Raw genomic sequence first — 13,598 nt, 5'->3', positions numbered from 1 at the left:
GAGAGGGCCCTGACCCCTCAACACAAAGACTGCTGGTCACCCTGCTGCTGGTGGCCAGGATGGTCCCCATGGAGGAGACTTAAGGCTCTGTGGACTCTGAGGAACCCCACCTGGGGACCCTGCTTTGTCAGCCCCGGCTCAGCCAAGGAGGAGGCTGAGGCTGGAGTGGAGGTAGCTGGGTCACAGGGTCATGTGTACCCATGAGGACAGGCATCGTAAGACCCAGTGGGAGCCCGCTCTCCCCCATAGCTCCCTGCCAGGAAGGGGGCACAAGGAATGGGGGTCCAGGGTCCAGGCCTGGAATGCCCATGCAGCCATCTCGGGACCCCCGAGAGCTCACTCGGGGTTGGCGCAGGCGAGCCGCTAAGGCGGTGAGACACCTGGATGCTGAGATGAGCACGGAGCGCAGCTCTGGGAACCAGCTTTATTTGCCTTGGAAGCCTCCTGTTGGGAGTCACACAACTCCCAGAGGGCACCTGTGCCTGCCCTTGCTGACAGAGGACACCAGGCTCTTCATCTGTGAATCGGATGCTTTCTTGCAGTACCCACCACAGGGCAGCTTTCTGCTGTCTCACATCCTGAGCTCCCAGGGTGGGGTTTGTCCTTCAGGACATGTGGCACTTGTCCCACGAGGATGGGACATGGCGACCGTGGTAGGTCAGTGATAGGTCAGCTGCCTGTTTCGCTGAGGAGCTGAGCTGGGCTGGAGGGGAGGGGTGTGCTGTCGTGGGGACACAGGCAGGGTCTTTGTGCTGCTTCCTTCACGGGGTAGCCGAGTGGCTCTGTTTCATCCTGCCAGGCTGGCTCACTTTGGGGCCTGAGGGTTTGTCAGCTTGGAAATCGCTTTCTCCAACTAGAACAGAGACCAGAGAGGGGGAGAGTGAAGAAGAGACTGAAGATGGAGGCTGCAGTATAGTCTGCCTCCCCTGAGGGCTGATTTTGGAGTGAGGTTTAGAGCCAGGGCCTCTCTACTGCATAGATGGGATCACTGACGCCCAGAGGTAATGGCGGGGCTGGCCAGTGGCCACAAGGTAAGTAGGCGTAGCTGGGCCGAGTGGCCGGCTCAGCAGTCCCACGGGCCCCTCCCCATGTGGTGGCGGTTACTGGCCCCCCGCCCCTCCCACGGGCCCCTCCCCATGTGGTGGTGGTTACTGGTCCCCCGCTCCCACCCCGGCTGCTCAAGCTTGGCTGCTGCCCTTTGTTTCATCCTCGGGGCCACGGTACCTCCACCCAAGACACGAAGCCCACAGCTCTGCCCTGAGATGTCACGAAGAGGGACTGAAGATTCAACAGCTCGAAGAGGTTGTGTGCCTGCAGGAGAGGGGTTAGGAAGCGCTGGAGGACCGGCTCCCACCTCAGTTTCTTCCCAGCCTGTGAGTCCTGCGCAGATGAAGGCCCTGGCCAGCCTCTGTCCGGGGTGCTGCCCCTGCTCCCCCTGCCCGCCCCGCTGCTTCTGAGCTGCTTCTGAGCTGTTTCTCAGCCTGGAGGGCTGGGCCTGCAATGTCCACTATGACCACCAGGGGTCCCCAGAGTCCACACAAGGGACCAGTGGGCCTCGCCACTCAGGATCATCCAGCATCAGCCGTGGACACAGGGGTTGGGCCTCCTTTAGACCCCCAACCCGCTCCGTCCCTCCATGGCCCCATGTGCTAGGCTCTGTGCTTGCAGCGGGGAGGGACCAGCAGTCAGAGTGATTAAGTAATTTGCCCAAGATCACACGGGCAGAATGTGGGAGACCTGGAATTGAAACCCACGTGTGCCTTGATGAAAGACAAACTTCTAACCACCATTTCTGTCCGTCCAGAGTCTTCAGCTTCCTAAGCTCTCCCTCTCCCCGCGTCTGTGTCCCAACAGCCCTGAGACTGAGGGGTAGAGAGGCAGGGACTGCATGCGCCTTCCACAGCGGGGAGGTAGACGCAGGAGGAGCAGAGCACACTGTGTGTCGAGGACCCGAAGCTGAGTTTCCCTCTCAGTTCCTCCCCTCCGTCCCAGGACCAGGTCTGCCCACAGCCGGAATTTTGCCCATTACCTGGTGCAGGGACGTCTCCGGGGACAGCTTCAGGGTCACTGGCTCCACGGGGCACCCCTCAGCCAAGATGTCCTGGAGGCACCGCTGAGGATGCGGGAAGGGTTATGGGGACCTGGGATAGGCCCCTCTCAAACCACAGGCGATCAGCTGGCCACTCTGCGAAAACCCTCCCGACTCCCCATCCCCGCCTGACACCTCACAAGAGCACTCACCTGCTGTCCTGGAGCCCAGGAGGGTGGCTCAGCTTGGAGGGCCTGCACCAGCTGTGCCCTTCGCACGGTGCCCACCAGGGTCTGGGACTCTGGACAGGCAGAGAGGGAGACGGAAAGAGCCACGTTATGAAAAGGAACTTCTGTTTCCTGGGCTTCCGTGATGTGCCAAGAACCGTGCTGGGTGTTCTCATGACTCTCAGGAACCTGCAGCAACCTGTGAGCCAGGAACTACCATCGCCCATTTTACAGAATAGGAAACAGGCTCAGGGGCACAGAGAGGTTAGTTGTCTTGCCCAAGGTCACTCAGCTTCTGAGGGCAGCTGGGCAAGGATGCCAGGGGGCCAGGAGGTCACTTGCCCACCCTGAAATGCCCCATGTGGCGGGGCCTCAAGCAGGAGCAGGCCTGGGACACCTCCTGAGGACAGCTGTGCCCTGGGGCTGGGCTTTGCCTCTCATTTCCCAGTGAGGGCATGAGTCCAAAGGCCACCTTGTCTGTCCTCCCTACTTTCCAGCTGAGGCAACTACAGTTCATAGAGCGTAAGGGGTCTGTCTACGGTTCTGCTGCTCATAATCGCTTCACACTTCTTGGGTTCGGGACGTGGATGGCACGTATGGCTGTGCAGGTTGCTCAGTGCCCGAGAAACCGGCTCACAGGACAAGCGGGGACCAACGTCCAGCCACGCTACGCTCGCCAAGTGCGCACCTTTCCTCATTTACACAAAGGGGACGTACGGCTGACAGAGGCCCTGAGTGGACACGGCTGTCCCCTCCCTGAGCCCTGCTTATCTTTCCCACTCACACTGTCCTTGTCCAAGAGGGAAACGATGTTCCAGCTAGGCCCTCCCTCAAGATTCAGCTTACGAGGCTTTTAACAAGGGCCCCCATCCATGTTTCCGTGAAAAGATCTTTCTGATGGTGCCAGGACTGAGGGAGGTAGTTCGGCTGGGGAACGCTGGGCGGGGAGGCTGAGGGAGGAGCCTCCTGGGAGGAAGGTGTGCTCCCATCACACTACCCTCCTCCCCAAGCACACCAGGCCTGTTCTAGGACTCGCACTGTGCCTTACCAGCCCCCTCTCACTCTCATTCAAATGTGTCGGGACGTCCCTGGTGGTCCAGTGGTTAAGATTTTGCCCCAATGCAGGGGGGTATGGGTTCAATCCCTGGTCAGGGAGCGAAGGTTACACAAGCCTCATGGCCAAAACAAACAAACAAAACCCCGAAAAACAGAAGCAACACTGGGACTTCCCTGGGGGCACAGTATACAAGAATCCACCTGCCAATGCAGGAGACAGGGGTCAGATCTCTGGTCCGGGAAGATCCCACATGCCGTGGTGCAACTAACCCTGAGAGCTACAGCCACTGAGCCCGAGTGCCCGAGACTGGGAGCCACAGCCACTGAGCCCGAGTGCCCGAGACCGGGAGCCACAGCCACTGAGCCCGAGTGCCCAGACCGGGAACCACAGCCCCTGAGCCTGAGTGCCAGGGACTGGGAACCACAGCCACTGAACCTGAGTGCCCGAGACTGGGAGCCATAGCCACTGAGCCCGAGTGCCAGGGACTGGGAACCACAGCCACTGAACCTGAGCGCCCGAGACCAGGAACCACAGCCACTGAGCCCGAGTGCCCGAGACCAGGAACCACAGCCACTGAGCCTGAGCACCCGAGACCAGGAGCCACAGCCCCTGAGCCTGAGTGCCAGGGACCAGGAACCACAGCCACTGAGCCCGAGTGCCCGAGACCAGGAACCACAGCCACTGAGCCTGAGCACCCGAGACCAGGAGCCACAGCCCCTGAGCCTGAGTGCTGCAACTGCTGAAGCCCTTGAGCCCTAGGGCCCTTGCCAAAAATAAATAGATAATTTTTAAAAACCCAGAAGCAATATTGTAACAAATTCAATAAAGACTTTACATGAAAAAAAGAAAAAAAAGAACCTTTAAAAGAAAAGGACTGCAAGGTCAAAAAAAGATCAATAAATAAACATGTCGAGGACTGCAAGGTGGGATGGTTATTATCTCCATTTTACCAACGAGGAAGAAGGCTCAGAGAGCTGAAGTGACTTGCCCCAGGTCACACAGTTGCAGAGCCTGGGTCTGGATTCAGGTTCCTGACAGGTCCAAGGCTCTGCTCACCCTTTGCTGAGTCTGACTCTCCCAGGTGCGAGAGGGAGCAGATGGAAGCCCCTTCCCCATTCACACCCCGCTCCTGTTGGGCACCTGTGCTCGCCACCAGCGGATACTCGGCCATGTCTGTGGAGGTCACGACCTTGACCACCTCCTCCTGCGGTGTGTCCTTGGCCAGCGCAGTGATGGCTCGGTTCATGAAGTGCTCCACAGTCACCCTGTGAGAGCTGCAGGCAGAGGAGTGCTCCCATCAGGCCCTGGAGCAGTGTGTCCTCCAGACCCGGGGCAAGGCGGGGGCCCGGGTGAGTTCGCTGGTTCTCCAGTGCAGGCCAGGACTAAGGGATTCCTAGGAGGAACAGTTCCTCACATCCCAGGTTGGGGAGGAGCCTGGGGAACGACTCACCTATGGCCTGGCTCTGGATTCCCAGCCCCCCAACCTCTATCTCCCCAAGACCAGCTCCAGTTTCATCAGAAGCCATCCCTGGAGAATTTCATTTGAAGAAAAGCTTTATAGCATAAAGGGGGGAAAAAACTTCAAAGTTTGAAAATGACTGGAGTAACCACCCCCATTTTACAGATGGGGAGACCGAGTCTGGAGAAGGCGGCAGCTTGCTCATCTTTGAGCTGGGCCTTGGACCCAGGAGTCTCAGAGGCTCTTGGTCCTGCTTCGCTGGGGACAGAGGCTGCTCGACCCTGTGTGGTCGAGGGAGGACCTCAAAGCCTGTTTCCCATTCTAGTATTCCAGCCCCACCTCTAGCTCCCAAGGCCCCAGTGAGGACCGCAGAGCAGGAGCAGGGGGAGGGGTGGGACCTCCCCGAGCTGGTGCTGACTCGCTGTGTGACCTGGGTCAAGACACGGCACCTTTCTGAGCCCCAGCATCTGTCCTCCTGTTGTGAAGACAGACTGATGACCAGGAAGACACCGAGGCTCGGGAGGCCGAGCACTCATGTGAGGTCACACGGGGAGCTGGAGGGCATGCAGACTAGACAGCCGCGTGTGTCAGCCCCTCCCACACTCACCTGGGACCGGGTTCAGCCCACCCGGACTCCGTCGCCTCGGTCCAACCTGAGCGGGCGCCGCTCACCTGATTTTTCGGCCCCGGATCCTCGGAAGGTATGGCAGCTTCTTGACGATGATCGTGCCGTCGTAGAAGGAGGGCTGGCAGCTCTGGGCGATGGCGTTGGCAGCCAGCACTGCCATCAGCACGGGCAGCGCGTGCACGATCTGACCAGTCAGCTCGAAGGCCAGCAGCGCAGTGGAGATGCTGTGCGTCACGGCCCCTGAGAACGCAGCAGCCCCTGCAAGCCGGGGAGGGCGTCACAGCCAGGGAGCGGGTTCAGGCTGGAGACAGCAAGGCTGCTGTGAGGATGGCCGTGGGCTCGGCTGGGGACTGTCCAGAGGCTACAGCTGGCTACTGTTGGAAATGCCTCGGGCCTGGGCTTGGTGACAGAGAGAGCAGTAAGGGAGAGGGGGCATCAGGGCCCAGAGAGAAGCTAGAAAGAGTAGGGGGGCTTAGAGGAGGGGTCCAGGGAGGGGTCGGGCTCAGGGGAGGCTACTGACCTCCCCATGCCCTGCAGAGCTGCTAGCTGGTTCTCCAGGTCCAGCCCAGACCCATGATGTATGCCCACCCAGTAAGAACCTGGTCCACTCACCTGCCAGCGCGTACCCCCCAGGCATGATGGGGTTGGTGACCCCTCCGGCCACGATGCCCTCGGGGAAGGCCACAGAAAGGGCCTCTCCTAGGAGGCGCCCAATGGCAGCTCCTGGCCACAGACTTAGTGTGAGGATGGGGGCTAGGCTGACCTGCTTCCCAGAACCCTCCCCACCTGGGGACCAGTCTCAACACCATACTGGGGAGGCAGGTGGACGAGCAGCCATGGCCCTGTCCCGGCACCCTGAGCCTCAGACTCTTGACACCCAGACTCACCGAAGATAAATATGGGCATGAAGTACCCGGCAGGCATGGGGATCGTGGTGGCCAGAATCAGCATCCAGAACTGCGGGGAGAACAGGGCGGGGTCGTGGGGGCGGAGGTTAGAGGCGGCAGGGGAGGGACCAGCTGGGGCGGGGAGTGTCCCTGGAGGAGGAGGAGGCCCAGGCGCACACCGGTCAGCAGCCTCTGGTGTGAGTGGAGGTGTGAGCCGGGGAAGGACCTCCATGCTGGCAGCGTGCCTACTGTGTGCCTGGCACTGCACCAGAGCCTCTCGTTTCTTGCCTTCCAACCTTCTATGATGTAGGCCTGGTGACGACCCCACTTTAAAGATGAGGAAAGCAAGGCTCAGAGAGTTGAAGCAACTTGCCAGGGACCACACAGCGGGCAGAGGTCAGGGCAGGGGGTCTGAGGGAAGGTGCAGGCCCTGTGCTGCATGCATATCGTGGGGAGGCACCCCGGCCCACCCAGGCTCTGTGCATACCCCTGGGGGCCCACCTTCATAACGAGGAAGAAAGCGAGGGTCCCAAAGATGGTGAACTGTGGGTGGTACCATTCGAACCACAGGTTCTGAGGGTCGGGCTCCACGGGCCAGGGCGGGGACGAGTTCCGGGTCAGCAGCGCCCATGAGTTATGGTCGAGCAGGGAGTCCAGATACTCCCTCATGGACAGCTGGAGGGGAGGGGGGTCAGAGTTCTACCCAAGGGCCGGGCAGCAGTGCCCCCACCCTTCACAGCCTCAGACCCTCCTCTGTCACTTCCTGCTGGGGGGACTCCTTTGGGAACGGCTCTGTCGCTGCAGGAGCTGCTATGTGCTCAGTCGCTCAGCCGTGTCCGACTCTTTGCGACCCCGTGGACTGCAGCCTGCCAGGCTCCTCTGTCCATGGGATACTCCAGGCATGAATACCGGAGTGGGTTGCCATGCCCTCCTCCAGGGGGTCTTCCTGACCCAGGGATCGAACCCAGGTGTCCCATACTGCAGGTGGAGTCTTTGCCATCTGAGCCCCCAGGGAACTGCCATGGCCTCCCATGAAAAGCGCCACACAGCCCTCCTCTTCTGGGTGTTGAGGGGACTCAGGGAGATGGTGGACACCCCCCAGCTCAGGCCCTTACCCGAGACGCCATGAAGCGGCCCGCGCCAGGCGGGTAGGTGACGGAGGCAAGGACGAAAGCCGCCAGTGCTGAGTACAGAGGCTTGCTGTGGGCGTGGGTGGGGGTCAGCGCCAGGCCGGCCATCGACTCCCCGCACCCCACCCACGGGCAGGCCCGTCAGTCTGGGGGCGATGCTAAGGCAGGCATGGGGGGAGGGGGCAGGGGCAGGTCTCTGATTCGGGGGGCTGCCCCATACCACTGGGTGACCGGAGGCGGGAATATAGGAGGGTTCAGGACAGAGGCCACTGTCCGCCAGGCAGGAGGGACGGGAGTGGGACCCGCCTGGCGGAGGAGGGCTGAGTCTGAAACAGCAACGCCAGGGCTCAGACTAGGTTGGGGGAGCAGGGCTCAGTGAGGTCTTGGGCTTCGTAGGCAGTGGGGTGGCCGTTAGCAAGGGAGGGCTGGAATGTTGACGCTGGTGGCCGAGTAAGGGGGAGGCAGACCCTGCGGGGGCCTGCAGAGGGTGCTGGTGACCAGGGACAGAGGGTCTGGGGCATCACCCTGACGGGTCCCGGCCCCCACCCAGGGCACACCTGGTGGCCATCAGTTTGGAGAGGACTGGATTTGTTTTGACAAAGCCGAGAAACTTTCGCTGGCAGAAGAGGTAAGCGCAGCTCGCCACGCCGCAGATGGCCCTGCAGGGGCGGGTGTGAGTCCAGAGCCCGTCCTGGTCCCAGGGCAGCTGTGCAGGCCGGCGGCGCCCCCACTCACCCCAGCGCCACGAAAAAGAAGATCTCTGGCAGGTCGAAGGGAACTTCCACCCGGAAACTGGTCTTGTAGAGGGAGGTGATGGTCTCTGGGGAGACGGGGAGTGGGGTCAGGGCCCGGCCCAGCCGAAGGCTCAGAATCAGCGGGCAGGAGAGGAGGCCAGCAGGTGTGCCCCAGACGCCTTCTCCCGGCCGGCCTCCCTGACTGGCTTCACCCGCTTCTACCCTGGGGGCTCCCATCCTTCAGGCCCAACACAGGTCAGTTCCTTCCAAGCGCCTAGGAGCGGGGCAGCGGACGGGAGGAAGCGGAGAGGGAGGGGAAGAGATGGGAGGGGGGAGGGGCAGGGGGCAGGGGGCAGGGCCAGGGGGCAGGGGCAGAGTTAGGAGGCGCTCACCCTGCTCGCTGTTGAAGACTGCCAGCAGGCGGAACATGAAGGCCCCGCAGGTGGCCGCGAAGAAGCCCCTCCAGTAATCCCAGACCGAGAAGTGAGAGGACACGACCTCGATGCAGAACAGGACGCCTGGGGGCGACGCGGGGCTGAGAGCCCGCCGTGCTGGGCCTCCCGCCGCCGCCGGGGCAGGGCCACCCGCTCCCGGTTCTGAGCTGAAGCTGAGGGCGGGCACGCGCGGCGGGACCCGGCGCCCCTATCCTGACCCCTGCGGTGGGGAGGGTGCCCGCCCCCATTTCACAGACGAGGAGTGAGGCTGAGAGCCGGGCTCAGCCGCTCCGGGACGCGCAGGGGGGCCGAGTTTAAAGCCCAAGCCTGTCCAGGGGACCGCCGCGCGTCTCGGCGCCCACCCGCGCCGCCCCGCCACCCTGGGGACGGTCAGCGCTCCCGGGAAGACGGCGGGAAGGACCGCGACCGCCCCATCTGCCCCCCAGGTCCCTGCGCCGGGCGGAGTGGCCGGGCTGCGCCAGGGGCCGTGGGGGTCGGGCGTGGGAGCCCGGGAGCTGTGGGGGCCCGAAAGCTGTGGGGGCCCCGGGGGGTGTGGGGGCGCCCGGGGGTGTGGGGGTCCCCAGGGGTGTGGGGGCGCCCGGGGGGTGTGGGGGGTCCCCGGGGGTGTGGGGCGCCCGGGGGCGTGGGGGTCCCCAGGGGTGTGGGGGCGCCCGGGGGGTGTGGGGGGTCCCCGGGGGTGTGGGGGCGCCCGGGGGGTGTGGGAGGTCCCCGGGGGTGTGGGGGCCCCGGGGGATGTGGGGGCCCCCAGGGGGTGTGGGGGCGCTCGGGGGGCGGGTGTGGACCCTGGGGGTGTGGGGGCCTCGGGGGGGTGTGGGGGAGCCCGGGGGCGGGTGTGGGACCCGGGGCCGGGCGGGGCCTCACCACTGAAGGGCGCTGCGAACACCGTGGCCACGCCCACCGCCGCCCCGGCCACTAGCATTTCATTCCGCTTGCTCTTGTTCTGGAGGGATCCAGAGTCCCGGGCTGAGAGCCAGCCCGCGCCCACCCCTCCCTCTCATTCCTCCAGCGGAGGGGGTCTCCACGAGCCCCTTACCTCGGACTCCCCAGTGGCCTTGGCGCGCACGCGGCCCAGGTAGGCAGCGATCATCACAGACAGGTGCACGAAGGGGCCCTGCCAGGGAGGTGTGGGCACAGGGCTCGGGTCGGGCCTTGAGCCCCCACCCTGCTCCTCCCCTTCTAATCCCTCGGTCCCAGGGCCCCTGCTCATCCAGGGATGGCGTGCCCCCCACCCCTCCACCCCACCTCCCAGGTTCCAGAGTCACACTCTGGGGACCTGACCTTCCTCCACCTTCAGGTGGGCACTGGCCTCAGTGGGTGATGCAGAAAAGGCAGCTGGGGCTGGAGGGCAGCGGGGGGGAGGGGGGAGGCAGTGGTGCGCTCACGCCGGCCATACCACTTTGCCCAGGAAGATGGTGCTGCCGCTGGCCAGGGTACAGGTGAGGCCCACCGCCTTGGCCCCGAAGTTCTTGATGTCCAGGTAGTCCTCCAGGACCACGCCTGACAGGATGGTCTTCAGCTCCGGAATCCCAGAACCTTGGTGGGGTGGGTGGATGGGGGCAAGGGGAGGACCACCTTTAGATTAGCCCTCATCCCTTTACCCTGCACAGAGTTCCACGTTCGGGTCTTGTCGGGTCCCCTAAGCCCTGTCAGTGAGGAGCTGTAAATGCATTCTGCGGATGAGGGCTTCCCTGGTGGCTCAGACAGTAAAGAATCCACCTGCAACCAGGAGACCTGGGTTCAATCCCTGGGTCGGGAAGATCCCCTGGAGAAGAGACAGGCTACCCACTCCAGTATTCTTGCCTGGAAAATTCCATGGACAGAGGAGCCTGGCGGGCTACAGTCCATGGGGTCATAAACAGTCAAACGTGACTGAGTGACTAACACTTTTCACTTTCTGCGGATGAGAAAGCTGAGGGTCAGAGAGGGGATGCGAACATCCACCTTCCTCCAGCTGGGCCTGCTAGATGCTACTGCAGGATGGGGGGAACTAGGAGGGGCTCTCAGACCTCGCCCCCGGGACGCACCCCTGCACCCCCCTCTGCTGGCCGGGACCGGAGGCAGAGCTGCTAGGCTTGGCAGAGACGTGCGCCTCCATGAGCCCCTCAAAGCAGAGTCAGCAGTGACCCGAGGCAGGCTCTGTCCTTTTCACTGTGTGACTTTGGGCAAGTGCCACGACTCTTCCAAGCCTGGCTTCTCTGCTGATAAGTGAGGTTACCGCTTCCTGCTGTCCCCCAGCAGGAGCCCAGCAGGACAGGAGTCTTTGGCCAGCAGTCACTGCCGGGCAAGGCACACAGGCAGATGGAGTGGCGACTGGGCTTACCTCCCGAGAAGGGCGTGATGCTCTGAGAGAAGCCTGAGGAGAAGGAGACCAGGGCCACGGGGTACACAGTCCAGGAGAGATACCGGAGGAGGTGGCTGTCCCCGATCTCCCGGTACAGCCACTTGTGTGCTGGGGACAGCGGGGTATCAGGGAGTCGTCCACAGACTGCACAGCTCTCAGACACCTGCTTGCTGGCCGGAAAGTGCACGGCCAGAGGCCGCCCACAGAGAGGTGGCCAGGGCCGTCCCGTGAGCGGCAGACCCCCAGGAGGAGGAGGAGCAGGACCCTGGATCCCTATCTCAGCGTTGCCACTCCTTAGCTGAGTGACATTTTGCAAGCTGTTCAACATCGCTGAGCCTCTGTTTTTCCCATCTGTCAAATGGGCTCTGATGGTAACTCCCTTACAGGGTGATTGTAAGAAAGCCAGACGTGGTCTAGTGCCCGGCAGGTCCTTGTAATGCCACCAGAGTAACTTCCTGTCCCTCGCTCCCCTTGCAGGGGGACCTCAGGTGGAGGGAGCCTGCAGAAGCATGGGGAGGGACTGTCCTGTGCCTGTGGTCTAGACGAGGGCCCTACCCAGGGTTACTGGGCTGAGACCAGGGCAGGGGGAGCAGGGGCAGGGGTGGGCATAAAGCCCAGAGAAATGACGGTTTGGTCTCTCGTCACTGTGCAGACATGGAGTCTGAGGCCCAGGGAGGTGCCCAGGGTCACCCAGCATGCCAGGACCAGACCCAGCGCCCTCCCTGCCCCCTGCACCTGGCGGCCCCCTCCATCCCTGGCATCCCGAGAGCGTGCTCGGAGGCCTGGCTCCTGAGCGGGCGGGCGTGTCGGGGGTGGGGGGGTTACCTCGGACCACACGCCCAACAGTGAAGCTCATGGTGAAGCTGATCAAGGCCATGAGCACCCCGAGGACCGTCAGGAAGTACCAGTCCTCACCCACGCAGAACAGCTTCCGCTTCAGCCAGTCCAGGCCACCTGGGGCAGGGGCAGCGGGTCAGAGCCCGGTGCCGAGGAAGGCAGGGAGGGAAGGTGCTGTGTAGGGCTGGGGTCAGGTGGGCCAGTCCCGGGAGGCTGGGAGGGGGCTCTGCCTTACTTGAGGGAGGGCAGGATTTGTGGCAAGTGGAGGCGGTGGCACAGTGGGTACCAGGCTCCACCAGGAGGGTGCCTCTGATCATCTGCCCCCCGCACCCCTGCCCCTTCCTGAGGCTCTGATGGAGGAAGAGAGAGGCAGGGTGTGGGGGCCCCGGAGTGGTGCTCTCTCCAGCATCTCCGCAGGGTCCACAGCAGAGAGAACGCCGGTGTCTAAAGAGACTGCTCTGTCGTCCCAAGACCTGGGGACCGTGTTCCCAAAGAGCAGAGAGCCAGCCGCGAGCACGTCTGACCCACAGACAGGCGGACAGACCCCCTCCCTCCATCCTGTCACCCAGGAAACACTGGACCTGGGGAAGGAGGGGCTGCTCCCAGGCTCCAAGGAGAGTGGGGAGGCGGGCTGGGCAGGGTGCTGTCATGAGGGGACTCCCACCTTGTGATGGGGTCAGGGGTATGGAGCCCAGCTCTCACCTCGGATGCCTCGGCGGACGCGGGGACATGGGCCCCAGAGCTCCTGGAGAGTCACAGGGTTCCCCGAGGAGCCCTCACGAAGCCCCACCAGCTCCTCCATCGGGCCCCTGAGGGAGTAGACGGGCCCTGGTGGGCGGCTGCAAAGCCCTTCCCCTCCCTGGCACTGGGCCCTTCCCATCTCTGCTTCCCCAATAGGAAGGAAAGGAGACGTTTTCAGGAGCAGACACAGCTCTGATGTGCCTTCCTTCCTGAGGGGGTACCCCGAGGCTGCACGCGTTAACATTCGGGGTGGGGCTGGGGGTTTAGAGTGGCCCCTTCCATGTCTAGCAGCTGGTTGACCGAGGCCTGGCCCCCGGCTTTCTGGGAGCCGTTACTCCACCTTCCCAGGACGCTTGACTGTTAACGCTGCTCGGGGTAGCCTCCTCGCCCAGTGGAGTCACCGTCTCACTGTGGGGTCCATCAGTGAGCCCCCTGAGCCCCCTAAGCCCCCATCCCTGAGCCCCCCCGCCCCCGCAGCTGAGGCTTGAGTCAAGAAAACCCCAGGTCCAGAGGGAGAGCCCCTGAGGGTCAAAAGGCGGTGCTGGCTCCCTGTCCCCAGCCTCCCATTCCCGCCCTGCGCTGGCCCGGGCAGGTTTCGTCCGAGTCCATCCTGGCGCTGTACCCCGCGGCCTCTCACCTCGGTCAGTCTGCTCCGCTGTGGCCCCAGCCAGCACGCCTCTGACAGAGACTCCTTTGCTTGCAACTCAGGTGCACCTGGACAGGTGTGCATTCCACCAATCAACACCTGGCCCCCGTCCTCCCCGCCCCTCCCCGCCGGGGTTTACCCTGGCCATTAAGAATGTCCTTGACAAACCGACTGGAACTGCCCCGGCCCGCCGAGCAGTACAGGCCAGAGCCGCCAGGAGGGGCCAGGGCGGGGGCTCCCCAACCTGCCAGAGCCACGCAGAGGCAGGGGCACCCACCTGAGCTACGGGCTGGTCAGAGGGCCTGCGAGGGGGATGCCCGTGATGCAACAGGACAGGTAGGGGTCATCTGCAGGGGCCGAAGGTCAGGGCTGCACACTCTCAGAGTTGGGCACGGGAGGGATTTGGAAGATCAGAGGAGAGAGTGGA

At 63.3% G+C, this 13,598-nt stretch overlaps 1 protein-coding gene across 6 annotated transcripts; it reads right to left on the bottom strand.

Annotated features, from left to right (window-relative positions):
* Positions 1 to 410: 410 nt before the first annotated feature.
* Positions 411 to 13,205, bottom strand: LOC147377210 (chloride channel protein ClC-Ka). 6 transcript variants are annotated; one of them, XR_015136186.1, is made up of 20 exons: positions 13,163 to 13,205; positions 12,487 to 12,593; positions 11,773 to 11,901; positions 10,927 to 11,055; positions 10,000 to 10,139; positions 9,640 to 9,717; positions 9,468 to 9,546; positions 8,544 to 8,669; positions 8,153 to 8,237; positions 7,975 to 8,076; positions 7,403 to 7,487; positions 6,789 to 6,962; positions 6,288 to 6,357; positions 6,013 to 6,123; positions 5,445 to 5,799; positions 4,454 to 4,587; positions 2,242 to 2,330; positions 2,030 to 2,113; positions 1,225 to 1,311; positions 411 to 853 (listed from the first exon to the last, which is right to left on the bottom strand). XR_015136186.1 is itself a non-coding variant. In XM_086324500.1 (20 exons), exons 2-20 carry the CDS (start codon positions 12,584 to 12,586, stop codon positions 806 to 808), a joined length of 2,064 nt encoding a protein of 687 aa, XP_086180626.1. In that variant the 5' UTR covers positions 12,587 to 12,593; positions 13,163 to 13,205; the 3' UTR covers positions 411 to 805. The 6 variants fall into 6 exon arrangements, 4 of the variants coding, with proteins under 4 accessions (XP_086180626.1, XP_086180643.1, XP_086180634.1 ...); XM_086324500.1 differs by having other exon boundaries at positions 5,445 to 5,658; XR_015136187.1 differs by lacking the exon at positions 7,975 to 8,076.
* Positions 13,206 to 13,598: the final 393 nt, after the last annotated feature.

This window comes from Bos grunniens, chromosome 2, assembly GCF_055505025.1.
Source record: "Bos grunniens cultivar Pamir isolate PY7600 chromosome 2, Bosgru_T2T1.0, whole genome shotgun sequence".
NCBI lineage: Eukaryota > Metazoa > Chordata > Mammalia > Artiodactyla > Bovidae > Bos > Bos grunniens.
The sequence above is the reverse complement of the archived record's forward strand: the minus strand, read 5'-3'. Positions and strand labels throughout refer to the sequence as shown.